This window comes from Ictalurus furcatus, chromosome 14 (assembly GCF_023375685.1).
Source record: "Ictalurus furcatus strain D&B chromosome 14, Billie_1.0, whole genome shotgun sequence".
In the NCBI taxonomy this organism is placed as follows: Eukaryota; Metazoa; Chordata; class Actinopteri; order Siluriformes; family Ictaluridae; genus Ictalurus; species Ictalurus furcatus.
The window spans coordinates 23956682-23984397 of NC_071268.1; the positions used below are offsets into that span (position 1 = coordinate 23956682).

Here is a 27716-nt window from a genome sequence, read left to right on the forward strand (position 1 = left end):
ATAGTTAAGTACAGAATATAAATAAATGTTTCTGCTGATTATTTTGTCTCTGTTTGAGAAACACTCCCTGAATGTAAGACTTACATGACATAAATCCCATCAATCAGCGCCTTAGAAAAAGTCACATACTAGTGTACTAAACAGTATGAGTAAACAGTACTGCTGCAGTATCAGTACTAACCGTCGCGTACTATTTAGTGCACATACTGTTTAGTGCGGTTTAATGGTGGACGTCGGGACGTTACCTTTCTTCACCTCTAGAGGGCGAAAGCGTTCAGACCGGCACGACTTGTACTGCCAGATCCTTTAATCTCACATCTACATCAGCTCTCATGCGGTCCTTAAAGCATCGGAGGACTACTTTAGAAGTTGGCAGATGTTGATGTCTGCGTTTGTCAGCTTGTTAGTCTGTCTGTTTGTCTTTGAAGAAAGTTTATTTGTAAACAAAGCGTCATGGAAGCGGCGTCTCTCTACACAAAGGTAATTGACTTCACTTCACACTGAGATGAAAAGTGTATCAGAGTCAGGAAAAGTTACTTTATCACAGCTCAGCTCGTGGTGTAATGGCGTGTGTTACTTTTACAGCAGCGGAGTGGTTTGTTGTATGAGATCAAAGCTGCTTTATAAGTTGTGTTTTTGTTTGAAATGTCTCTGGGGCTAAACGCGGAAGGGTTTCCAGCGTCCTCATCATTTTTGTAATTTCCTGATGACTGTGAAATCACTCAAGGATGCACTTACAAGCTTCAACCCTAAACAGATCAAGTCTTCAATAAAGCACATGATGGAGGCCAGACGAGCACAGCTCCTCTCTACTGGGAAAACAAACAAACAAAAACAATATAAACCTTCATAGAATGGTTTTAATGGTTGTAATGGGAATTGTATTTGTTTAAATGGAAACTGTACTGGTCATTTTCTGTCTTCTTTTGGTTGCATGTTATGTCTAGTGGATACCATTAAGGACCAGTAATGGTTAGCTGATGGTTTGTGGTGGTATTTGTAGTGGAAACCATACCATTTAGAATTTCTGTGATGGTTTCTATTGTGTTGTTTTCAGCAAGGATGCCTGTTAATGATATTTCCATTCCCTTCCCTTCTCTTCAACTGCCTCGATCTGAGATGTTTAACAGCTTCCTGATCCTTTTCAGTGCGCCCGCGTTTGGATCCCAGACTCTCAAGAGGTTTGGAAATCTGCAGAGCTGACCAAGGACTACAGAGCAGGAGACACTGCTGTACAGCTGCAGCTCGAGGATGGCAAGGTGATTTAAAAAATTTTTTTAATAATCGTTGCAATTCAGTTCAATTTTATTTCTATTACACTTTTAACAATGGACACAATGTCAGAATGCAGCTTTACAGATATATATCAATTTTAAATTTTATAAATGTATCTCTAATGAGCAAGGCAGAGGCGATGGTGGCAAGGAAAAACGTCCTGAGACGACATGAGGAAAAAACCTGGAGAGGAACTAGACTCCAAAAGGAGCCCAACTTCATCTGGGGGACACGGGATAGTGCGATTTATAAACAATTCTCTTCTGTAACTGGTCAAAAAGTGCAATTGTGTAACCAGGAAATTCATTATTCAACTCTTCACTGATGGAGACTTGAGTGCAAAATCGTAGACGCGGTTTTTCACAGATTGGTGAACCTCTGCCCATCTTTACTTCTAAGAGACTCTGCCTCTCTAAGATACTCGTTTTATACCCAATCATATTACTGACCTGTTCCCAATTAACCTCCAGGTGTCTCTTTTTACTAACACTAACTTTTCCAGCCCTTGTTACCCTGTCCCAACTTTTTTTGAGACGTGTTGCGGCTGTCAAATTCAAAATTACCTTATATTTTTCCTTAAAATGGTACATTTCCTCAGTTTAAACATTTTAAATGTTTTCTATGTTCTGTTGTGAATAACATATGGGTTTATAAGATTTGCAAATCATTGCATTCTGTTCATATTTACATTTTACGCAGTGTCCCCACTTTTATGGGTTGTAAATGAGATCAGTTTTCTGGTCACTGATCTTGTGTGTTCGACAGTGTGACATTTCTGCGCTTGATAAAAACCCACGCATACGTACTACAGGCAAGCCGAGAGCTACGTCTAGCTTTATATATACAGCGGAGTCCAAAACTCTGAGATCACATTGAAAATCTGCAATTTATTTAATTAATTTTTTTTTTTTTTTTAAGAATTTTGAGATTTAAAATTAATATCTTAAATATTTAATATGCACTATTTCTAAGTCCCTATCTAAATATAAGTGACTGTGTAATATTGACCATATTAACTGATTTGTACAAAAGGTCAGATGTTCCTCATGTCTGAGCTCTTCTATTGAAGCACGTGTTCAGACGACACTCCGAGGGTTTTTGATCTAAAATGGATCATAAGGTTTTGCACAGACTCGTGGAGCTCGAGAACACACTGTCCTTAAAGCAAAAAAAAAGGGGACGTACCAAATACTAAGAAACCCCGAAATTCATGTAAATTCTTTTTAAAAGATTCTCCTTTTTACTCAAGTCGCTGTCAATAATATCCTTTGTACTGATAATTATTTGTATTAAATTAAAAAAGAATTTTCACTCGTGCTCTCAGAATTTTGGACATCACTGTATATTAGACAACACCGAAGAGTTGTAATGGAGGATTAGTTTTAATTAGGTGTGTCTATCCATGCTATGATTCATTGTGTCCTGGAATTGTGACTACAACAACAACAAAAACATCAGCGAGTGACAACAACAAGTGTCATGAGGAGCAGAAAAGAAATCGTGACCTATTCTGAATATTTGGCTTGATTTTGCTGTCAAAATCCCACAAGAATTCTTTGGTTGTGAGATGAGATGGTGGTCTTACCGATCCGGTGGCCAATTTAGTGCCATTGTGACCTTTTCTAGGATTACGTGAACGTAGGCTACAAACATGGTAGTCACAACGGCAAAACGTAAACAAAACATGCTAACCGATAGAAAATACTGTATATCCTTATTACCATGAGCTCACTTTGAAGACTGTTTCTGTTTACGCTCCATTTTCTGGGCATCAGGATCCTGCATCACGCTGGCCGATGATGTAAGCGTAACATGCAGTTATTTTCTTTAATCGCAGGTCTATCATTAGAGGATCTTCTATCATCATACAGTATAATTTGAGATGGAGAAAGTGTTGTCTCATACTCGGTACAGTGTAACTCGTAATAATCTTAAAATACTAGAATAAAGAAAATAAGGGGTTTTTGTACTTCATCTTTAAAGTGCTGCAGATGTGCTGCTCATAGAGAAACCATGTTGTGTCTTCTCCAATAAACTGCACCTGCACATGAAAGGCATGCGTCTGGAGTCACAACATAAGACAAGCTTGAGTGTCAATTCCCTCACCCATATCAACTTAAAAAAAAATATATATATATATATTAACACACAAACATTTTTCATGATTATTACTGACATGCTATTCACTTTAATTCCTCCATTTTGCCAAGGAGTTGGAATATAAATTAGACCCCAAAAGCAGCGCCCTGCCTCCCCTCCGTAACCCAGACATCCTGGTGGGCGAGAACGACCTCACAGCTCTGAGCTACTTGCACGAACCGGCAGTGCTGCACAACCTGCGCATCAGATTCATCGACTCAAAGCTTATCTACACCTACTGCGGTGAGTCATTCAGTCACTGATATCAGTGGGATATCACGTGAGCCACGTGCGCTTAAACTGTGTGAACTGTAGACTTTGGAGTTAAGTCATTATACACTCTAGCTGTGGATGTCATGCTACAAAGCCTTCTAGTATCCAGACATGTTTAGTGTACTTGTTTAGTGTAATAGGTATTTTATTATAAAATGTTGGGGGGAAAAATAAAAATAAAGAATGAATGTGTTTACTGGTAGCGTACATCCAAACTAAACAAAATAAAAAGTTAAAAGTAACACTCCAAATAACAGATAAAAAATCGGAGACCTCCAAAATGAATCAAAAACACTTTAAATAATACAACAAAATTTGTCAGGGGTTTTTATTTCGCCTCTAGAGGCCGCTCTCGTACTGTATAACGACAGCAGACCCTTCTTAGCCGCTCCCGTAACTGGGGAAAACTATCGGTGTGGATTTTTGCCCATAGTCCCAGTAATCAGTTATCGGTGCGGATTAATCGGCAAAACCGATCAGTTTTACAGTGAAGATTAATTAATCGGCAAAACTGATACTTGGTGCTATCTTAGTGCAGTTGAATACCGTTGAGTGAAATGTCAGGTTCTTTTTAGGAATCATCCTGGTGGCTATCAATCCTTATGAGACCCTGCCAATCTATGGAGCAGACATCATCAATGCATACAGTGGCCAGAACATGGGGGACATGGACCCACACATTTTCGCTGTTGCTGAGGAGGCGTACAAACAGATGGCTCGGTATGTACATCACCTTTTGTACTCTTTCTCCTTACAGATCTCATCATATTCCATTCGTTGTCTTTAGCCTATAGAAATTCCACTTGCAGCCAGTTCTTTTCAACAAGTCTGCTTAGAATAGCTGTTTACATCCACCAACCCAGGAACTCAACAAAAACAAAAATCTAATGATTGATTAGAAGACTGAAGATGAAGTGTAATCAACATGTCTTCATACCAGCAGTTCTACTGTATAATTAGGCCTATTTTTTCTTTCTGGGAAAAGAGAGTCTACATTACTAGGCCACTAGCTAAATCTAGGATATCCGGGATGACTGGATGACCATTTCTCTTTGTTCTCCTGTAAGAGATGAGAGGAATCAGTCCATCATAGTGAGTGGAGAGTCTGGAGCAGGGAAGACCGTATCCGCTAAATACTCCATGCGCTACTTTGCCACAGTCAGCGGCTCCTCTACAGAGACCAGTGTGGAGGAAAAAGTGCTGGCATCCAGCCCTATAATGGAGGTATTCTTCAATTTGTTCATTCATTTCAGTCAGTTTTTACCAAAGTTGCCAAACAAGAGCGCATAATGATGTGGAATTTCATAGTATAATTTAATGTGAACCGAGAATATTGTGTTATAAATGTATCCCATCTTGTAAAAGTTTTCTAAATGTGCCTAATACCTTTATATTTAACCAGGCAATTGGAAATGCGAAGACAACCAGGAATGACAACAGCAGTCGCTTTGGGAAATACATTGAGATTGGATTCGATAGGAATTACCACATCACTGGGGCTAACGTGAGGACGTACCTGCTGGAGAAGTCCCGAGTTGTGTTTCAGGTCACCGCTTTACTTAAATTTGTACTAATTACTTACTAATCTTACTAATTTTTTCTCTCCCTCAAACGTTCTGACTTCTCTCCGCTTCTTCTCAGTGTTAGTGAGTCAGGCACCTTGCTGGCTGTTTTAGTTTTTAGGAAATCCCTCAGTTTAGGTAGGACGAAATATTTTGCAGAAATGAAGTAACGGATTTCGAAAAATACAGAGTGAAAGGAAAGTGAATTACTCGAACGTAATTGCGTAGCAGGAAACGCCTCTGTTAATTCATTACAAATTTCCTCCCAACTGCTGCTTGCAGCACACTTGTTAAAATCTCTGCAGCTGTATTATAAATACTAAGACTGCAACCTCTAATATTGACCACTTTAATAGGACCACCTGTACACCTGCACATTCATGCAGTTATCCAATCAGCCAATCATGAGGCAGCAGCACAATGCATAAAATCATTCAGATACGGGTCAAACAAAAGCCAGCAATTGGATTTGTTCCAAATCCTGTCTGCCATTCTTCACCTGGGCAATATAGAGATGTCTGGGAAAGGCTCAGGAAACTGCAGAGTACGAGTGAGATAACAGCTGAGCTTCATTCAGTGCACAGATCAGATTTTACTACAGTAAAGTGGCTGTGCTCGTTTATTCTTGGTATAAAGGGTTAATGCTACCACTACATTGTACACTCCAGTCAACCATGTGTTGTAGGAGTAGGCAATATTGGTACATAGCACATTTTAATGGACATTAGATCTAAAATGGCTCAAATTCACATAAAATAATATCACTAGACTCTTTACAAGACCAAGGTAACACAGGAGAAGAGCGTGTGTTTATTTATATGGCACAGTGGGGGCAGTTTTTCCCAGTCTTCAGCTGTCCAGTTTGGGTGAATCTGAGTCTTTCCCCATTCTGATGTTTGATGTGAACGTTAACTGATGCTCTTGACCTGTATCTGCATGAGTTTATGCATCGTGCTGCTGCTGCCACATGATTGGCTGATTTAGATAACTGCATGAATGTACCGGTGTTCCTAATAAAGTGGCAGGTGAGTGTATAAACTAAAACGAAACGCCGACAATTGTGATTGTTGAATTCCACACAAGTGATGGTTACAGTTCCATCTGTGTCATGTACAAACAAGTCATGTCTACTGTATATTCCTCATTTCAGGCAAAAGAAGAGCGCAACTATCACGTCTTCTACCAGCTGTGTGCCTCTGCCCATTTACCTGAATTCAAAGCTCTGCAGTTAGGTATAACTCATGTTTGATTGATTTTATATACATTTAAAATTTAAGAGTTTGATTCAAGAACATCCCGGTTCACTCAGGTCTCAAAAAGGAAAATATTTATAGCAGTCGCAACTGTGGGTGTGACAGCTATTAATATTTTCAGTTGATCTAATCTTAGTCACCTTTTTTAGGAGGCTGTAGGTGTCATTGCCAGCACCATTCCTCCATGATTATACGATAACTGCATTTTCTGTTGTAGAATTATTAGGCTGATTTCTATTACCGGTTTCATTGTGCCATGCCTCAGTGTAATCACTCTGTGTTTGAAGGCAGCGCAGCTGAGTTTCACTGCACTAATCAAGGCAAAAGTCCTGCCATAGACGGAGTGGATGACGCTCAGGAAATGCAAGTCACTCGGAGGGCTTTCTCACTTCTGGGTAAAATGGCTATATTTTGATTTTGTGTCTGTTCTTATGAGAGAGAGAGAGAGGGGGTTGGAAATAGTGTTGTGAGATATTGATTCACTGTGTTATTAACGGTTTTAATCTCTATCACAGGTATTCGTGAAAGTCAACAATTGGATTTGTTCCAAATCCTGGCTGCCATTCTTCACCTGGGCAATGTAGAGATGACCGGGAAAGGCTCTGGAAACTGCAGCGTCTCAGTGAGTATGAGATAATGAGATAATACCACTGCAAGGCGAACACAGCGGAACTTCATTCAGTGCACAGAGATGAAGCTGAGGTTTTCTCCCTTCAGGCCGTGTGCTTAGTTTTCCGGTTTAACTGACATGGAATTGGTCTCACATTGTGAGTGAACAATAGATTTACTACAGTAAAGTGGTCTGTGCATTTTTTTTCATTCTTGCTATCAAGGATTGATGCTAGCATTGCAGTTGTGCCTTTACATAGTTCAGACCTGAGCTCATGTTACTGACTACGTTTACATGGACAGCGGTAATCTAATTATCGACCTTAATCTGAGTAAGATAATAATGTGATTAAGGTGTTTACATGAGTCGCTTTTAGAATACTCCTGTCATGTTCCTGTTTTACATGTTTTAGAACATAATTAGATTAACAGCCCGCTTCATTACGTCACCGCGCCACGCCGTCCGACGTCCCTCCAGAATTTCACGTATCGACATACAGTTCGTCTTCGTTATGGAACCGTATACAGTTTTGGGTGTTTTTATTTATTTTTTTTACGAACGCTTTAAGTGCAGTTAATTATTTGTCATGCTGTACGTGCTAATAGACAACTGCTTGAAGCGGTGGGTGTGTCCCAAATCGCGTAGTTACCGTCTATATAGTAGCCGAGATACATGTATTTTTCCCCACTACAGGCCTATGGTAGGAAAGTATGCGATTTGGGACACAGCCGAACTCTCTTGTTCGCCGTAAAACTGCCGTGTGTGATCGTGTCCTGTCGCAAAATGCAGTGAAAACTCCCACACGACGTTCATAATGTGATTAAGGTGTTTACATGTCACTACTACACGTCCATAATGCGACTAAAACAGGAGTACTCCACCTGTCTTAATTAGATTATTGCTTACTTCGATTATGACCTTAATTAGATTAAGGTCAGTAAAAATTGCTGTTTACATGGTAGTTTCTTAATTAGAGTATGGTCTTCATCGGATTAAGAGTGGGATTATTGTTGTCCATGTAAACGCAGCTACTGTTTGTGTGGAGTTTCACATGTTCTCTCCATGTCTGTTTGGACTTCGTCTGGGTTTTCCAAATCCATCCTATTTGGTATATTGACCGAATGTCATATAAGATGTTAAATTAAAGCTGAAATTCTGATCTATGGTCTCGTATTCATCTTTTGATGTCAAACCCAAATGTCTTCAATATATAGCGAAAACAATAGGACTGAACCTGCTGTTCCAATACTTCCAGAGAGGTTATTTGACTGTTTCCTGTATATTGATTTCAGGCTGAAAACAGTCACCTGGGTATATTCTGTGATCTGCTGATGGTGTCTCCTAAGGCCATGGCCCATTGGTTGTGTCATAAAAAACTGAAGACTGCTACAGAAAGCTTCAGTAAGCCTCTGGCCAAAACGGAGGCGGTGGATGGCCGTGATGCCTTGGCTAAGTACATGTATGCCAAGCTTTTTACATGGATAATTAGTCAGATCAATAAGGCTCTGCATTCATCTAACAAGCAGCACTCGTTCATTGGGGTGCTGGACATCTATGGGTAAGTAAAGGATTTACTGCACATGGTTACATTAGTAACCTTTTAAAATTGTATGGGCAGGCTTTTCACAAGAATTGTGTTGTTACAGGTAATGTAGTGCAGCCGTACTGCTGTTATATCATGTACTTTGTGTGTTCAGGTTTGAAACGTTTGAAATAAACAGCTTTGAGCAGTTTTGTATTAACTACGCTAATGAAAAACTCCAACAGCAGTTTAACATGGTAAGAGTGTTGCATTTACACCCTGGTCTTTGCATCAACAAAGGCATATGCTATGTCCAAAACACCCAAAGCCTTTTTGTATTATTGCTTAACCAAAGCACGTGTTCAAACTGGAGCAAGAGGAATACTTAAAAGAGAAGATTCCATGGACTCTGATTGATTTCTATGACAATAAGCCATGTATTAACCTGATTGAGGCCAAGATGGGAGTGCTGGATCTACTTGATGAGGAGTGCATGGTAAGTATGTGCTCTTATTCATATTCTCATATCCTTCCATCTATCTATCCAATCAATCCTTCCATCTTAACCTTCCTTAACCAACTCAACCATCTATCCATCCATCCATCCATCCAATCATTTGCTCACTGACCTATTCTTGCAGCCCTGCATCCATCCATTCAACCACCACATTCATCATCCATCCATCTATCCATTCATCTTAACCTTCCTTATAACCAACCCACCCATCTATCCACCCAGCTACTTATCCATCCGCCCACCGAACCATTCATGCAGCCCTACATTCAGCCATCTGTCTGTCCATCCATCTCTCTGCCCATCCATATGCCCACATGCCCATCCATCCATCCCTCCATCTGTCCAATCATCCATCCTCCCAAACACCCACCCATACATTCACCTCACCATGCACATGTCCACCCTTCCAACCATTTGCCCACTCACCCATTTGCTCACCTATTCATCCATCCATTCAACCACCCAATTCACCATCCATCCATCCATCCTTCCCTCCATCTGTCCAATCATCCATCCTCCCAAACACCCACCCATACATTCACCTCACCATGCACATGTCCACCCTCCCAACCATTTGCCCACTCACCCATTTGCTCACCTATTCATCCATCCATTCAACCACCCAATTCACCATCCATCCATCCATCCATCCTTCCCTCCATCTGTCCAATCATCCATCCTCCCAAACACCCACCCATACATTCACCTCTCCATGCACATGTCCACCGTCCCAAACATTCGCCCACTCACCCATTTGCTCACCTATTCATCCGTCCATCCGTGATTTGTTCATTGGTTTTATTGCATGTGTTGCATGTATAAGTTTTCTTCAGGTTCAGTGAAATACCTACACAGATGGATACATAGTGTCATTTCACTTTATTGTGTCTGTTTTTATTTCTTAACCTGCCACAAAACCCTCAGATGCCAAAAGGATCAGTTGCTTCATGGGCACAAAAGCTCTATAACACCCACCTGAAGAAGAGTGATCACTTTGACAAACCACGCATGTCCAACAAGGCCTTCATCATCCATCATTTTGCAGACAGAGTATGTGATGTTTCAGAAATGGCACAATTTTTTTTTTCATAATGGCCTTTTTAAGAGTTTATAATACTATTTTTGTAAAAACTGATTTATCTGTATGGCTCTTTCTGTTTGATTCTGCCTCAGGTGGAGTATCAGTGTGAGGGTTTTCTGGAGAAAAACAAAGACATGGTGAATGAGGAACAGATAAATGTGCTGAAATCGAGTAAGGTTTGTCCATCCCAGAAACAGTGGAAAAATACACCACTTGAGGTGACTTGACCTCGAGATGAATGTGTAAAAGTGTTCTTTGAGTCTTCCCATGTTAAAAAAGTGTCTGCCTTCCCATGCACATTTTTTAGTTTGCTTTGCTGCTGGAGCTCTTTCAGGAAGAGGAAAAAGCTCCAGACAAAGTAGCCTCAACTCGCACAAAAATGACGCCAGTGGGCCAGTCTTTCAGAGAGCACAAGAAATCTGTTGGACTGCAGGTATGTGGGATGACCCTTTTACTGATGCTTTGCTTTGTTTTTATAAAACTTCCTTTGTTAAGTACACTCTTCTCTGGCTGACCACCATAGTGTTTCTTGCCAGAGCATTATTCTTTCTGTATCTTCTCCTCCTTTTAGTTCCGAAACTCTTTGCAGTTACTCATGGACACTTTAAATGTCACAACTCCTCACTATGTACGCTGCATAAAGCCCAACGACCAGAAAACTCCTTTTGTGTTAGTAGCTTGGACTTTCATCTTGGATATATAATTTTAAAAAAGCCTTATTCTTGTTTCATATTCTTAGTACATATTCTTGTACGCTATATATCTAATATATGTCCCTCTCTCTCTCTCTCTCTCTCTCTTTAGAATGAACCCCATTAGAGCAGTGCAGCAGTTGAGGGCATGTGGTGTACTGGAGACCATCCGCATTTCAGCAGCAGGCTTTCCATCCAGGTCTGTCTCTTCAAAATGATTAATAATCGGTGACTTTTTAACGTCTGTGTGTATTTTACCTAAATTTCTCCTCTTGCATTGAAAAGTGTCTAGTCCTGATGTTTTTCGGGGGTTGTCAGTCTGTCTGTCCGTCCGTCCGTGCATCCGTCCTCGGTTCTCTTTAGCGTAATATCTTGAGAAGAAGTGTTTTGAATATTTGTAGGATTTATATGAAATTATCACCGTGACCTGCAGATGAACGGATTCGTTTTTGGAATCGAGCCAAACAGGGTCAAGGTCACAGCAAGGTCAAAGTTCTGATATAGTTTTTCTTCGAACTTCTTCTTTCCTGTTTGAAGTCTATTTTAAGAGTATGTTGATGTTGCTTTTTTAAAAAAGAAAAAAAACCCTATTTATTAATTAAATTGAACCTTGTATGTGCTTGTACAGTCTCTCGAGACTTGTCAACTCAACCAGCCAAAGCAATCGAGCAAACTTTGTCTTCTGTAATCACTCTATAATTCGGTGGACCAGAACGCCTCTAACCCATGTTCTCATTATTTTTGAAGGTCATTTTCAAGGATGACTAACAAAATAATAATATCTAAAATCAACACGTTTAAAAATTCTTCATGTATTTGGTACAAGATGACAGAGGATAAAAAAAAAAAATTGTAAAAGACAAATGAATAAATAAAGTGGTGAGAAGCGTCTCAATTTGTACATTATTCGCTTTCCCGAGACTTTAAACGGGCTGTACGTTCTTCGATCGTACGATTCGTTTGCTCTTTTTCAGGTGGACTTATCAGGAGTTTTTCAGTCGGTACCGAGTTCTGATGAAGCAGAAGGATGTGCTGTCAGACATGAAGTTAACCTGCCAGAATGTTCTAGCACAGCTGATACAGGTACCTCGATTCTTCATGCTCCGAGTGGCACGTTAAATGTTAACATTACAGGCTTTGTTTTTCATTAGGTTATAATAGCAAGTCTTGTACCTGACAATTTCTTTCTCTTCAGGACCCAGATAAGTACCAGTTTGGGAAAACTAAGATCTTCTTCCGGGCAGGGCAGGTGGCATATTTGGAGAAACTGCGGGCCGATAAACTCCGCGTGGCTTGTGTGCGGATCCAGAAGACCATCCGATGCTGGCTCGCCCGCAAGAAATACCTGCGTCTGCGCAGAGCTGCAGTCACCGTGCAGAGATACACACGCGGACACCAGGCTCGGGCGTGAGTGCACAGCGTCTGTGTTATATTATAAAAGGCTGAGGATGCTACAAATCTCTACCCAGTGTTAAGTTAGCTGCAATTTCTGGACTGCTGACATTATTCTGTTCGTTCTCCTCAGCTTGTGTAAGTCCCTGAGGAGAACCAAGGCGGCTGTGATCATTCAGAAGTACCAGCGAAGGTATGCAGCCCTTCGACTTTATAAGCGGAAACGAGCAGCCGCAGTGCTTCTTCAACGCCTGCTTCGTGGACATGGAGCCAGACTGCGACATAGACAGGTATGGAGTTCGCTTCATGCTATAAAAGTTAACTGCAGAAATTCAATCTGTGTGTGCTTAGACGTAGAATTAGGATTTTATTTGATGAGCTCTCGTACTTCCTAGCGCTCTCGTACTAACGTTTTGACTTTTTGAATGGTTGTAGCCTTCTAACAAAAGTCCATAAACCCGCAAACTCTAGAGTTTGTGTTGAGGTCTGGGAAATCGTACGTCACTGTGGCGAAATTCTTTAAAACAGCCAAGAATGAACAAAAAACAGGTTTTGGCCAAAACTGTAGTGTCTTTTTCTGTTTATAACCTCAATACTTTAAGAAGCTCAAGACAACATGGAAATGTTTATATTTACTTTTTAATCTTGTCTGTGAAATCTTTCTGGAAAAAACATGGACACACCGGTAAAGTCTAAAACCTTGCTATCTATGTATGGGTTCCTCAAACAGGGCGTTCCTCACAGACAAGAAAGTAATGTTTAACTTTAGGTGTGTGCATAGCATCGCATAAATCCCTCCAGGATTTTGCGGTCGCAGAAATGAGCGCAAATTCAAGAAAATATTCGCAGGAGATTGCGTTTTTTTTCTTCTCTCTAAATTACCGCAGATTTTCTGAACATTTGGGCCAAGACGCGCCGTGTGACGTCATCACCAATGCGCATTCGGACAAAGCTGTCTTCGATTCATGATTGCGGAAATTTTTTTACCTGCAGTTGCAGTTTGGCCAATTCAAGTAGTTTTCTGCACGAAAAAAAAAAAGCACAAAAGAACAAAATTGCATCGCAAATTTGGAAAAAACCTGCAGCAAAGTCAAGCATTTCTGGCCGCAACAATCACAAAAAGACCTCTGCGAAATCCTGTATGGACTGGCCGAGCATACCACAAACTCCCCGCTAATGCCAGCCCCCCGCCTCCCCCTCCCTCCCTACCAAATAAGTGCATGCTAGTTTGGATCACTGATGAAAAAAGAGTATTGAGAATCCAGTTATAAATGTCTAAACTCTGCATTTGAACGTACTTGAATATATTTTGTTGATTTTTATTTATTTATTTTTGATCGAAAGCACTGCACACTTAAAAACTTGGGTCTGATCTATACACCTTGTGTTTTTGTGTGTCCTGCTCAGCTCCTGTATGAGCAGAAAGTGGTGGTGGTTCAGCGCTGGGTGCGTGGATGGCTAGCACGGCTGCACTACAGACGCTCTGTGCAGGCTGTGGTGTATCTGCAGTGCTGTGTGCGCCGAACGCTGGCTCGACGAGAGCTCAAGAGACTCAAGGTGCAGGCACGTTCAGTCGAGCACTACAAGAAGCTCAACGTAGGCATGGAGAACAAGATAATGCAGCTACAGAGGAAACTGGATGAGCAGGTATGGACGTTTTTAAAAAAAAATATATATATATATATATATATTTTTTTTTAAACAGGGAATATTAACCAAAACAAGGCCTGTACCATTGCTATAAGGTCCACTGATGCTGGTTCACTTTTAAACCAGATTCATTCATTTCCTTCTTCTGTACGTTGCTGTGGAGAGTAATGAAATGTGTGTGTGTGTGTGTGTGTGTGTGTGTGTGTGGATAAATGAATCTCCAGCATAAAGAGAACAAGGAGCTGTCGGAGCGCTTGTGTGCAGTTGAGAGATGGAGCATGGCAGAGATGGATAAATTACGCACCCAGCTAGAAACTCTGCACGAGGTGGAGGAAGAATCCCGTCGTTTTCGTGGCCAGGTGTCCGCTCTGGAACAGGAGCTGGGATTGACCCGGCATGAACTGGAAAGGAACAGAAAGGTGGGAGGCACTCTAGGAAGAATCTGTATGTTTACATTACTCTACAATACTCCCAGTTGTTAAGGTGAGCAGTAATAGAGGTTTTATATCAGTGTAAATAATATATATATATATATATATATATATAGGAGCGATATCTTTAGGCTCCTTCTTCATCTCAGTGAAGGCTTACCAAGCAAACATTCTAGTTCTTCCGGTTGGTTTAACAAACGTCATTTCTGGCACTTCCTCGGTCTTGTTTTATTTTATTCTGCTTGATTCCTGAAAAAGAGCACTTGAAATAAAATCAGCGGTAAGTAAAAAAAAAAGTAATAAAGTCTTGTTTCCGCTGGTAATTCAGATGCTTGCTGAGCTGAAAGAGACAAACTGTCTGCTGAAGTGTGAGAAAGATGAGCTAAACAGACTGATCCAGGAACAGAGCCAACAGATTACTGGTAGGTATACACTCCCGGGCAAAATAACCCAAAAATGGCAAAATATTACGCTTTTAATGGTTTTAACGTCAAAACGTTGTTCAGGAGATTAGCAAGAATTCAACAAACAGATCAAATTAAACTTACTGTGGGAACGCTTTTCAGTTTGATTTCTTTAAATGTTTTGTTTTATTTTATTTATTTGATTCATTTTTACTTTTATTTTAATTTTATATGCCCAGACATGTGTTCGTTTGAATTTGACATCAAACATTTTTTTAAAAATTTTGCGTACAAGAATACTATATATGTGAAATTTCCCTGTTTCTAGCTTTTCCCCAAAACAGTTCACTGTAGCAAAAGTAGGTCTCAGGAGTGCATTTGTTTAATACTTGCATATTTTCCGACCAATTATTTGTTGTTACGACCATTAAAAGCTTAATATGTGGCCATTTTGGGCTTGGCTCCCCCCCTAGGAGTGTACATCATACCGTCATTATATCTATAATTGATTGTACTTAGGACTCATGAAAATAACTTGTATTGTCAGCCAAGGCATGCAACTAAAAGGATTAACACAAGCCTAAATACATCTGATACTTACATTTTAAACAAGATCTGCTCAGGACATTTCTAAACGCATGATTTATTAACCGTTAAGGTGTAGAATGGACCCCCCCCCCCCCTTTTGAAATTCACATATGATTTCGATGTCACTTTTGACTGATATTTGTAGTTTATTCCTAAATGATAAGATGGGAAGACCAGAAAAATTTTAATAAAATAGAGTTAAATAGAGTTCAGAGGTACGGGGTAAAATTGCACGAATATTTCCGCAAAATATGACCGCGATGATTTATACGATTCTAACCAGGAACGCAGGTCATACTCTTTTTCCTTAACACGTGGTACTGTCAGCTAGCTAGCTCAGCTTGTTATCTATAATACGGACAAAATTTCTGCACCTATTCTCTCGCCCTCATTTCTGGAATTGGCACAGATCGTAGCCAATCACTTCTAACAATAAAGAAGCACTTTCGTTCTCCAAGAGACACAAAATCCTGGCTCTCGGATTGGAGATAAAGAGAGCAGCTGTGCTTGTAATCTGACTGTGAGTTTAAAAAAAAAAAAAAAAGAAGTAATATTAATAAACTCATTAAAACATCACTTCAGTGGAAATGTTGATTATTGATTAGATTTGTCTTTAAATGATTTCACGTTATCTTTAAAAAAATTTTTTTTTATATCTCTACTAAACACACACATATTCATAGATCAGCTGCAGGAGGCCCATAAGGAATACACCGAGCATCTGCTGATGGAGCTTAATGGAGAGCGTACACGCTACCAGAACCTTCTGACTGAACACATCAAACTGGAGGCCCAGTACGCTGATCTGAAATCAGAGCAAGAGGCTGCACCAGTAAGGGCTATGTGTTTACAGATATTTACATTTGAAAAAGTTAATACGCTTGCGATCTCAGCAGGCCAAATACAGTTGAAAGAAATGTAATGGAAGTTTAAAAAAATTATTAATTAATCAATTAAAAAAACAAACCCGTGATCGTATTTTCTCCCACAGTATACCACCAAACTGGGTCACTTAAGAAAAGACTCTGCTTTCAGCAGCAATGAATCAGAATACACTCATTGCTCTGAGTTTACAGGGTCAGAGGTCAGCATACAGGTTCAAGAGGTAAGTGTCCGTTTTCGCTGCTTGGATTTTAAAGTGAACCTGAAATCAAAATCGGTGTTTAAGGGGTTTTTGTTCCGGTCCCTTAGTGTTATGGACACTGATTTGATGCTATATCTGAGGGGTGAAAAAGTTTTAGAGATATTCCCTAGAGATATAGTGGTTAGCACGTTTGCCTCGCACCTCCGGGGTTGGGGGTTCGAATCTTGCGCCCTGTCCAGTGTGAGCAGAGTTTGCATGTTCTCCACGTGCTTTGGGGGTTTCCTCCGGGTTCCTCTCCTAGTCCACAGACATGTGTTGTAGGCTGATTGGCATTTCCACATTGTCTGTAGTGTGTGAATGTGTGTGTGTGATTGTGCCCTGCGATGGGTTGCTACCCCGTCTAGGGTGTTCCTCGAGTTCTCTGGGATAGTCTCCAGGCTTCCCCACGACCCTGTGTAGGATAAGCGGTATGGAAAATGGATGGATAGATAACATTGTGATCATTCTATTAAATGTTTTCTAGAACATGTATGTCCTTTACTGTACTGTGTGCAGTACTGTGTGCAGTGTGGACTACTACTCTACAGTAGCAGCATGCTAGTTGCAGTAGTATCAGCACATCTGGTTCGTCTGTGTGTTTTCTGGCTGTGCGTCTTCTTACACGCTATTCACTTTTCCAGCCATAACTTGGTACAAATAATGCTTGGAGTTTATTGGTTTTGAAGAGGGTGGAATTTTTTCAGGGGTGTTTCACCAACTTGGGGCTCTTTTAATTCGATTTTGTCTTTATACGCAGTCACGCTTCCCCATCACTAAGCGTAAATAAATACATCATATTTAGTTGACTATTTAGTTCTACTGTCTTGGTTTGTTTTGATTCGACAGGGGTGTGGTGTATCTCAAAAATAATCTCTCAAGTCTTCCTGTTTCAGAAGGAAATGGAATCAGATCAAGTCATTTGGGACATTTAACCTGATTCCTGCTTATAAACTATTCAACTATTAGCTTCATCTTATAAACTGTTGCAGTTGAACTGTTGTACACCTACGGTACAGATGTTCAATCCCCCTCAGAGTAGTAATTAATGGAAACTTTCAGTACAGTGTATACGTCCGTTATGGAAATATAGTCACAGATTAACATGGGCAGTGTTTATCTTGACCAATTATTGCAGCTGTAGGTGCATTGCATGAAAGCCATTGCAGTCGTGAGTGATAACAGAATGTGTAGCACATCAACACGCGTCCAAGGATAGATCGGTCCAGCCCGTTGCCGAAAGACTGAGGAAAAGCACGTTTCGGAAAGCCTCTCTTTCTCAGCTACACAAGCCCATGTCTGTGCTATCTGCTGCAGGAGGAGGTAAAGGGAAGCGTGGATGTGGCTCTCCTGCTGAAGCTGCAGAAGCGAGTTGCTGAGCTGGAGCAGGAGAAGATCAACCTGCAGAGAGAGTGGGATTCCAGAGAGGAGCAGCTCCAGCAGGAACACGCCAAGGTACGCAGACACTGGAACCAGGCTGAGAGACCAGACTTAATTGAAGCTCTCTAGAGGGTTTGAATTCAAATGGTTTGTAATCTGAAATAGTTTTAATAGGGATGGCCACTTCGATACTGTAATATCAGTAAAACTTCAGTAAAACTTCAACTGCATCTTTTTTCGCCCTGCTGCTCGTGCTAATCCACGTGGCAGAGTAACACACTCAAAGGGAAGTGCTAACTGCAACTTTTCCACATATACACGCTCACAGATGCCCATGCTTGGTTCATGTCACTGTGACTGACAGGAGGCTGAGAGTAGACCAGCCCTCCAACTCCTACAAGAAAGCGTAGCCAATCTTACTCTCTTGGTTTGAAAACGATTGTTTTTAAGGAGTTGAGAAATTGCACGGGCATGGGCTTCATCTCGAAGAAACTAGTTGTTACAGTTAACTGGTAGGGCCAGACCTACGTATAGGCTTAAAGGGAATGTTGATGTACATTATGTGTTTTAATTCAGGACCTGGATGAGTGTCGGAGAACATTAGGAGCTGAGAGAGACTATGAGGCCCAGAAGGTAAAACCATATAGAATACAATACCTTCCTTTTTTTTTAAATGTATTTTTTAATTAAACAGTTTCCTGTGAATAAACTTGAGTCCCTTAGGGATGTTGTATTTTATATCGGTAATGATTATGGCTAATCATTACATCTGATGATAATGATTAGAGTGATTTTATAGTTGCCATTTGGGACTGTTGCCCTGAAGCAGTTTCCATGCAAGTGCCTCAGTCAAGCCAGGAGTAAAATCATAGTAGCAGAATGCTTCATTTTATTTTTTGACATTAAATATATGCACTCATTTTTCTTCTCCGCCACCCACCTCTTTCTCCTACCAGCGACAGGAGCTGGAGTCAGCAAATAAAAGGCTGAAGAAGGATCTGAACGAGCTGCGTGTGTCTCTCACTGCGGGGAAGGGCTCAAGATTGGCAACAGCCTATAAAGTGCTGCTGGAGCAGCTGAGCTCTACTACTGAGGAGCTGGAAATGCGCAAAGAGGAAGTGCTTATGCTGCGCATTCAGTTGGTCAATCACGCGGACTTCAAGTATAAGGTATGGTGCATAAATAGAGCTGCATTTACCTGTAGAGCTGAGGTTCAGCATGGGTTTTTAAAAATGTTTTAAATTTATTTTATTTATTTATTTTGAGATTTTACTGCTCAGTCATCAGATATGTTTAACCAAGGCTATCACTGATCTGTGTGGAAGTAGACTTTAGTCAATCTGGGCCTGGTGCTTACTCACAGTTGTACAATTGAAAGGCATAAATTTTACCATTAGACTACAGGAGCTCACTTTTGTAGTCCAGAGAGTGAACATACAGGCAGTACAGTGCATTTCCTTCAGTACAAACAGCTCAGGGACGAAAGGGTTTGCACCGACTTAATATTAAAATAAAGCGATATACTTTTATAATGATAATAAATAAATACACTATTAATAAATACAATATATTTATCGAATCAAAGTTGAAGATGAAATATGGATAGATAAAATATGAAGATTTAAATAACCTTGCAAGTTACTACATGCCCATCCGCAAGCGTCAGTAAAAACAAACACTGACTACGTTTACATGGACAGCGGTAATCTAATTATTGACCTTACTCTGAGTAAGATAATAATGTGATTAAGGTGTTTACATGAGTCGCTTTTAGAATACTCCTTTCATGTACCCGTTTTACATGTTATAGAACATAATTAGATTAACGGCACACGTTATTACGTCACCGCGCCACGCCGTCCGACGTCCCTCCAGAATTTCACGTATCGACATATAGTTCGTCTTCGTTATGGGACCGTATACAGTTTTGGGTGTTTTTATTAAATTTTTTTAACGAACGCTTTAAGTGCGGTTAATTATTTGTCACGCTGTACGTGCACATAGATGACTGCTTGAAGCCGTGGGCTGTGTCCCAAACCGCGTAGTTACCGTCTATGTAGTAGCCGAGATACATGTATTTTTCCCCACTACAGGCCTATAGTAGGCAAGTATGAGGTTTGGGACGCAGCCGTGCTCTCTTGTTCATCGTAAAATGTTGAGCACTGCCGTGTGTGATCGTGTCCTGTCGCAAAATGCGGTGAAAACTCCCACACAACGTTAATAATGTGATTAAGGTGTTTACATGTCTGTAATACACGTCCATAATGCGACTAAAACAGGAGTACTCCACACGTCTTAATTCCATTAGTGTTTACTTCGAGTACGACCTTTATCAGATTAAGGTAATTAAAAATCGCTGTTTACATGGTAGTTTCTTAATCAGAGTATCGTCTTAATCGGGTTAATACTGCATTATTGTTGTCCATGTATACGCACTGAATAACAGTTCCAGTTACTTCCCTCTTGGCCGTTCTACCAGGCAAGGCTGCGAAGTATTTTAAATCGAATTGACATCCTTACAAAAAAATTCACGTTTAAAATAAATTCCTACAGATATACTTTGCTAAATAAACAACCTGTATTTGTGCGAAGCCTTAAAATTGTAGCCAAAACTCTTTCTCATCTTTGTCCCATTCTCTGTTGTCCATACTATTACTTACATATTATTACCATTACTTTCTCTTCACAAACACACGTTGCTTATTCATATATTTCCATCCACTTGTAGGAAGCAGCAGTGGAGAATAACACCAGCAGGTATTTCTTCACACACTCCTCTTCACCCATGTACTCCGCCTTCAGTGTCTGCAATAGTTTTAATGTTTAATAGTTTTTAGTTTAGCAGGAGTTTTTCTAGAGGATGCCTTCCTGTTCAAGTCCTGGTGTCTCTCTCTCTCTCTCTCTCTCTGTCTGTCTGTCTGTCTCTCTCTCTCTCTCTCTCTCTCTCTCTCTCTCTCTCGCTGTGTGTGTGCTCAGATCCCCTACTCTAGATTTCTGCAAGCTGAACGAGGATGGAGAGCTGTGGATGGCATACGAGGGATTGAAAGAAACTAACAGGTGAGCCGTAAGCACGCAAACTTGTACAGTAATATTTAGAAAAGCATCCATACTTTAATTGATCTCCACTTGTATCACTCATCGGTTTGTTTGTTTTTTTCCTTTTCTTCTTCCTTTCTTTTTTCTTGCATGTAGGGTGCTAGAGTCTCAGCTGCAAGCTGAAAGACAGAGTCATTTGGAGGAGCTGGAGGCCCTGAGAGCAGAGCTGCAGGTCCTGACAGAGGAGCGAGACCAGCAGCAGCATCTTATCTCCGACACGTTACATATGCCTCATGACGGCCGTGTAAACGCAGCCCTCCAGAACGAGATCAGCCACCTCACCCGCCATAATCTGGTGAGTGCGGAAGCAGATGAACTGTTTTTAGAGCGTAACCGCCATCTTTTGTACGTTCGGATGTTTGTAGTAGAACTTAATGAAGGATATTTTGAATGAATACAGGACCTCATGGAACAAATGGACAAGCAGGAAAAGACCACACGCAAGCTGAAGAAACAGCTGAAGATTTACATGCGGAAGCTTGAGGAGTCAGACAGTGAGTGGAATCAGTCTTAACATTTGGTGATGGGGAGCACGTTGGCTTAGTGGTTAGCACATTTGCCTCGCACCTCCAGGGCTTGGGGGTTCGAATCCTGCCTCCGCCCTGTGTGCGTGAAGTTTGCATGTTCTCACCGTGCGTCAGAGGTTTTCTCCGGGTTTCCTCCTCCCCAGTCCAAAGACATGCTTTGTTGGTTGATTGGCATTTCCAAATTGACCGTAGTGTGTGAATGTGTGTGCGATTGTGCGATGTCCCATGCCTTGTGCCCCGAGTTCCCTGGGATAGGCTCCGGCCTCCCCGTAACCCTGTGTAGGATAAGCGGTACTGAGAATGGATGGATGTTTTGGTGATCTTTTAGCTGTGGCGTTTTTTTAAAAATGTGCTTAAAGTCTCACTGAGGTGTGTTTTTGGTGTCTTCAGATACCTGTTTGGATCAGCCTTGTACAGAAAACAGAGTGGGTGAAGTTCTGCCAGAGGTGAGCATCCTGCGCAAAGAACGGCATTGTCAGGGAATGCTGGAGTACGGAAAGGAGGACGAGGCCAATTTCTTTAGGACCCTGATCACAGGTGATGTAATGTATATTCTCTGGAGTAATTGAACGATCTATGTTGGTGAACAAGCTGAATAACATAACAGATTGTATTTATGACTTAGATCTAAAGCCCAGAGGGGTTGCAGTGAGCCTGACCCCAGGCCTTCCAGCTTATATTCTCTTCATGTGCCTCCGCCATGCTGACTACACTAACAACGACCAGAGAGTCCGCACGCTGCTCAACTCCTCAATCACCAGCATCAAGAATGTCCTAAAGGTGAGATTGCCACAGTGCAAAATAGTCTGTTATTTACAGTAAGGGATAAAACATGATAGACAGGACGTGCTGTTGTAGAATAGTAATCTGTGATAAGGTGGCGTGGTGCTGGTTATTGATTATGATGGTGTTTTTAGTGCAATAAGGATTAAAATAGGACATGTATTTGTAACTGGGATTTCTTTGCAGAAAAGAAGCAGAGATTTTGATACCGTGTCATTTTGGTTGGCCAACACCTGCCGCTTCCTGCACTGCCTGAAACAGTATAGTGGAGAAGAGGTGTGTGTGTGTGTGTGTATGTATGTGTGTGTGTGTATATATATATATATATATATATATATATATATATATATATATGTATATGTATATGTAATGTATATGTATATGTATATATGTATATGTGTCTGTGTCATGTACTTGTTGCATTTTACTACAGCTGCAACAACTAATCGATAATAATTATCAAAATCATTGTCAACGAATCTCATTATCGATCAGTCGGTCTGCGCAGGGCACGGGGTGCGTTTACTCACTACTTTACTTCTGTTTCGAAAACATGCATCCGAGAGAAAATACTAAAGTCGTGTCCCAAATGACATACTATACACTTACACTATGCATTATGTAGTCCAGTACATTAGTCTATGAATTTTAGAGAGCCGGTATCGTTTCAAATGGAACACTGGCGTTTATTTTACTAACCGGAAGTATAAGCCGTTTCCCAGTCGATGGCACGTGACGTTAAACGCACGTAATGTAACGCCGCTAGCTTTAGCAGAATACCCAGAGTCAACGAAAATACATTTCTTGTTTATTGTTTATGTCCCCGTTACCTTTTATACCCAACATGACCTCAGTCTCCATCAGACGGAGCCGTAAGGCAAGGGAGCGTTTTATATGAAATACCGCATAGAAGACTATAACCTGTAAACTTCACAAAGCGGAGCTTGTGTAGCACGGAAGCACGACAGTGACGCACGAGCACAGACATGTTTATATCCAAAATACTCCACTGTGTGCAAGGGCTTGGGGAAACTGGTGCGAGTTGCTTAAAAGATTTAGTTTAATTCCAGTTTATTGTCATTATAAGCTGTATTTGAGCGCTTGTAGTGTATATAATTGGGCAAACGGTTGTGTTAATGTAAAGTTTTACAATTTTATGTTTTATATCAGTGCTTATATTTGTAATATGGGGGCATACTCGGCCAATTAATCGATTATGAAAATAATCGTTAGTTGCAGCCCTACATTTTACAGATGATCTCTCAACTTTGACTTTGGGTGTCTCCTTTCTCAGGTCTACACTAAATACAACACTCCCCAGCAGAACAAACAGTGTCTGCTGAACTTTGACCTGACTGACTACAGGCAGACTCTGAGTGACCTGGTCATCCAGATTTACCAGCAGCTCATCAAATGCATGGAGGATCTCCTTCAGCCTATGATTGGTTAGGGCCATGTATCTCTTCAATGGTGTGATGCATTACCAACATCATTACCAACCTGAAGTTGATTATTTTCCAATAACAGCAAGTGTTTTATTCTTTTTAGACCACAGCAATTTGCCAGTAGTTACATTTTCTGTTTACTAATTAACATTTACATTTGATTTGTTTATAGTTACATTTAATGTTGTGTTAAACAAGATAGTTATTTCCTGTTATAAACAGTGGTATCATCACCAGCCTGTCTTTATCCTCTCTCTCTCTCTCTCTCTCTCTCTCTCTCTCTCTTTCTTTCTTTCTCTCTCTCTCGAAGTTGATAAGACAAAGAAAATGACGGTTAAAATGTATGACGTTCCTAGTAAAACACATTGTAATCATGCTGTGGTATAAGAGGAATAAAACACACTGGGATGTGCTGCAAAATAATCCACTTCTGGGTGATAAAGAGAACGTTACTGATTATTTTCCTATAACAGCATGTTTTATGTTTGTGTTAATCCTTACAGTTTTGCCACTGTGATGTATTCATGGATGGGTCAAACTTTAAGACTCGCACTTATCTTATAGCAGCTATAAACAGTGATTCTAATAACAGCCTCTCTCATTACAAAATGGGCTGACTCTGGAGACACTTCCAGAAATAAACATCTCCTTACGGAAAACCTCGTCGCATCAACGATTACCATTACGTTTATTTATTATTAGTCTTAAATTGTTTACAGAACAGGTCTCCATGAGTGAGATATGATGGCGACTCATAGAACCTGTTCTAAAAACGTTTGAATTAATGCATTAATATAAACCTGTGACTTGCCTTGCAACCTGGAGTATAGTCAGAGCTGCTGTTATAGAATATTAATCACCACCTGACCAATCAGAATCAAGAATTTGAGAACAACATGTGGTCTTTATGGTTGACCCACCGATGGTTACATCACAGTGGCAAAGAAGACCGTGACAACAGGAACAAAATTTGGTGTCATTGGTGTTTCTCTTAAATTTTTTTTTTTCTGTTTTTCCTTAATGCAATATCATTCACTATTCTGTCTCTCTTTATTGAATTGATTCTTTTCCTTTTTGCTATCCTTGATTTTCTTGCTCATGCCTGTTTCTCTGATCTCCAGTGGCGGCCATGTTGGAGCAGGACACCATCCCTGGTGTGTTGGGGCTCAAACCCACAGGGTTGAGGAAGCGTACCTCCAGCTCCTTCACGCTGGAGTCCATGTTGAAACAGCTCGATTCATTCCACTCCACTCTGCTCCAGCACGGCAACGACACTGAACTCATCAGACAAGTGCTCAAACAACAATTTTACGTCATCTGTGCCACTACACTCAACAACCTGCTCCTACGCAAGGACATGTGCTCGTGGAGCAAAGGGCTGCAGATCAGGTACTGGCCACCAGGGCTCGCTACAGAGCAGCTGCATTTGTAGAAGAATTCTTGGCTTAATGTGAGCCTTCATCTGTTGTCCACGGGCAGTGCTTTGTGTAAATGCGATAGCAGTATTTGTGTTCCAGAGATAAGAACATCATTAAGCTTCTTTGTGCAGGTATAATGTGAGTCAGCTGGAGGAGTGGCTGATGGATAAGGGAGTGCAGGGCGGCGGGGTAAGGGAAACGCTGGAGCCTCTGATCCAGGCTGCGCAGCTGCTGCAGATCAAGAAAAAGAATCAGGAAGATGCAGAGGCCATTGCCACAATGTGCACAGCGCTCACTGCCACACAGGTGCACTCAAACTCTTTTAGTGTTGTAAAATGTCCAGTCTTCCATTGTGCAGAAATGCAAATTTGATTATTTTTTCTCCCTGCAACAGATTGAGAAGATCCTCAACCTGTACACACCAGTCAATGAGTTCGAGGAAAGAGTATCTGCATCATTCATGAAATCTGTACAGGTAAGATGTGCGTGTGTGTGTATGTGCAAGTGTCTGTGTGGCTGCGTATTTGTGTTTGTAATTTTTCTGTCTGCTCTCTACAGGCTTTGTTAAAGGACCGTCAGGAGTCTCCTCAGTTGCTCATGGACAGCAAAGTCCTCTTCCCATTCAGTTTTCCGTTTAACCCTTCTCCTGTGGCCCTAGAGAGCCTCCAGATCCCCCAAAGCCTCAACCTCAGCTTCCTCATGAGGCTCTAACAGCCACCTGGAGCATCATCATTTAATTTACCTGACACCCAAGGGAAACGTTCGTTGCACTGAAGGGGAAAAAAAAAAGTACATTAAAAAACTAAATTAGAACACAGTTCAACAGTGGTTATCCCAGTGCTTTTTTTCAGCACGAACTTAAAGTCCTGACTGACTACCTCAAACTTGACAAAGCATAAGAAAAGTAAAAACGTACATCTTAAGATACTAATTGTAATTAAATGGCTAATTTGATCAACAACTTCTTCAGAGTTCTTCACCATCTATTCCAAAGAGGATGTAAACAGGCCACCAGAACGAGACCTTAAAGACATTTTTGTCCACTTGACTGTTTAATGCTAATGAATGCTACAGGTCTGTGCAGAAAGTACCTCATGAATACGCTACATGCAGTATGTTTAGTACTGAGAATATTTTAAGCACACTGATGAACCCTTTATAATAATGCTGGTCTGTGGATGGACCACCTGAGTGAGTAACTGGTACGATAATATCTGGATAAAAGCTCGTACTTTTGGACTTTATGCTTCAGTACTTTGCAGTGTGTTACTTTGCTCTGTGCTTGTTTACTTCTAGTTTTAATGTCATTTCATTTCTATTTTCTACGTTATTTTTCAAGATGCGAAAGAAGAATAGTGTCTGTACTTGAAGCTGTGTAGTGAGAATGAAGTAAATGAAATGTTTTACATGGTGGATATTTATTCCAGGCCTTTCGAGGGTGCATTGCTGGGTCCTGGAATCGATCCTGAATTCTTGTTAGCGTGTATGTGGGGTTTCATGCGTTCTCTATGGGTTTCCTTCAGGTTCTCTGGTGTATTCCCACAGTCCGAAAACATGCCACTAGGTGGATTGGCTACACTAGATTGGTATGATGAGTGTGTGTGAGAATGGTGCACTGTGATGGACTGGCCTCCCAGTCGTGGTAAATTCTCTCACCTTTCACCCAGTGTTACCGGGGTAGACTCCGGATCCACCGCGACCCTGACCAGGATAAAACGGTTTCTGAACAAGAGTTATTAATGATTGTTTATTAAATGTTACAATGTATGACGACAGTGGCACGGTGGCTTAGTGGTTAGCACGTTTGGCTCGCACCTCCAGGGGTTGGGGGTTCGAATCCCACCTCCACCCTGTGTGCACAGAGGATTCATGTTCTCCCCGTGGTTCGGGGGTTTCCTCCAGGTACTCTGGTTTCCTCCTCCAGTCCGAAGACATGCGCTGTTGGTTGATTGGCATTTCGACGTTGTCCGTATCGTGTGTGCGATTGTGCCTTGTAATGCTCTGGCATCCTGTCCAGGGTTTATTCCTACCTCACACCCAATATTCCTGGGATAGGCTCCGGATCCATCGTGACCCTTACCAGGATAAAGCGGTGACTGAATGAAGTTTGTTGTAACGTCTGTAATTCTGCTATGTGCATTTGTATTATTAGAGTATTATGGAAAAGATCAAACTTTATATCAAAACAAGGCTGTGTTGGAGTTTTTAAACCTTGTTTCAACTTAAATGTTAATTCAACAGAATTCCTTGTGTAAAAATAAACAAAAATGAAGTGCTTGATTTGTTGTTCTGAGTTATTGAGTCTCTCTCTCTCTCTCTCTCTCTCTCTCTCTCTCTTTATTTATTTATTTTAAACATTTTTTTTTATTTGGTTAGATTTTTAAATGCCTTAAGTGTAGCATTTTTAGATATTACACAACCACAACACAACCTGACACGATACAAGTGCATCTCAAAAAAAATTTGAATATCGTGGGAAAGTTCATTTTTTCCGTAATTTAATTCAAAAAGTGGAACTTTCACATTTTCTAGATTCATTACACACAAAGTGAAATATT

At 40.8% G+C, this 27716-nt stretch overlaps 1 protein-coding gene across 1 annotated transcript; it reads left to right on the forward strand.

Annotated features, from left to right (window-relative positions):
• Nucleotides 1–273: 273 nt before the first annotated feature.
• On the forward strand, nt 274–27435 carry myo5ab (myosin VAb). Its single transcript, XM_053641811.1, has 40 exons — nt 274–480; nt 1149–1259; nt 3486–3657; nt 4263–4407; nt 4755–4911; nt 5090–5233; nt 6400–6481; nt 6790–6897; nt 7018–7124; nt 8405–8670; nt 8810–8891; nt 8990–9130; nt 10076–10201; nt 10325–10408; nt 10540–10665; nt 10804–10901; nt 11037–11123; nt 11899–12007; nt 12120–12331; nt 12450–12606; nt 13724–13963; nt 14191–14385; nt 14726–14819; nt 16073–16221; nt 16381–16494; nt 17827–17964; nt 18466–18522; nt 18846–19058; nt 20618–20646; nt 20866–20946; nt 21082–21280; nt 21386–21479; nt 21903–22049; nt 22138–22292; nt 22482–22571; nt 23590–23740; nt 24862–25129; nt 25290–25464; nt 25553–25633; nt 25717–27435. The coding sequence occupies exons 1-40, from the start codon at nt 454–456 to the stop codon at nt 25867–25869; spliced, it is 5364 nt and encodes a 1787-aa protein (XP_053497786.1). The 5' UTR covers nt 274–453; the 3' UTR covers nt 25870–27435.
• The last annotated feature ends 281 nt before the right edge of the window (nt 27436–27716 follow it).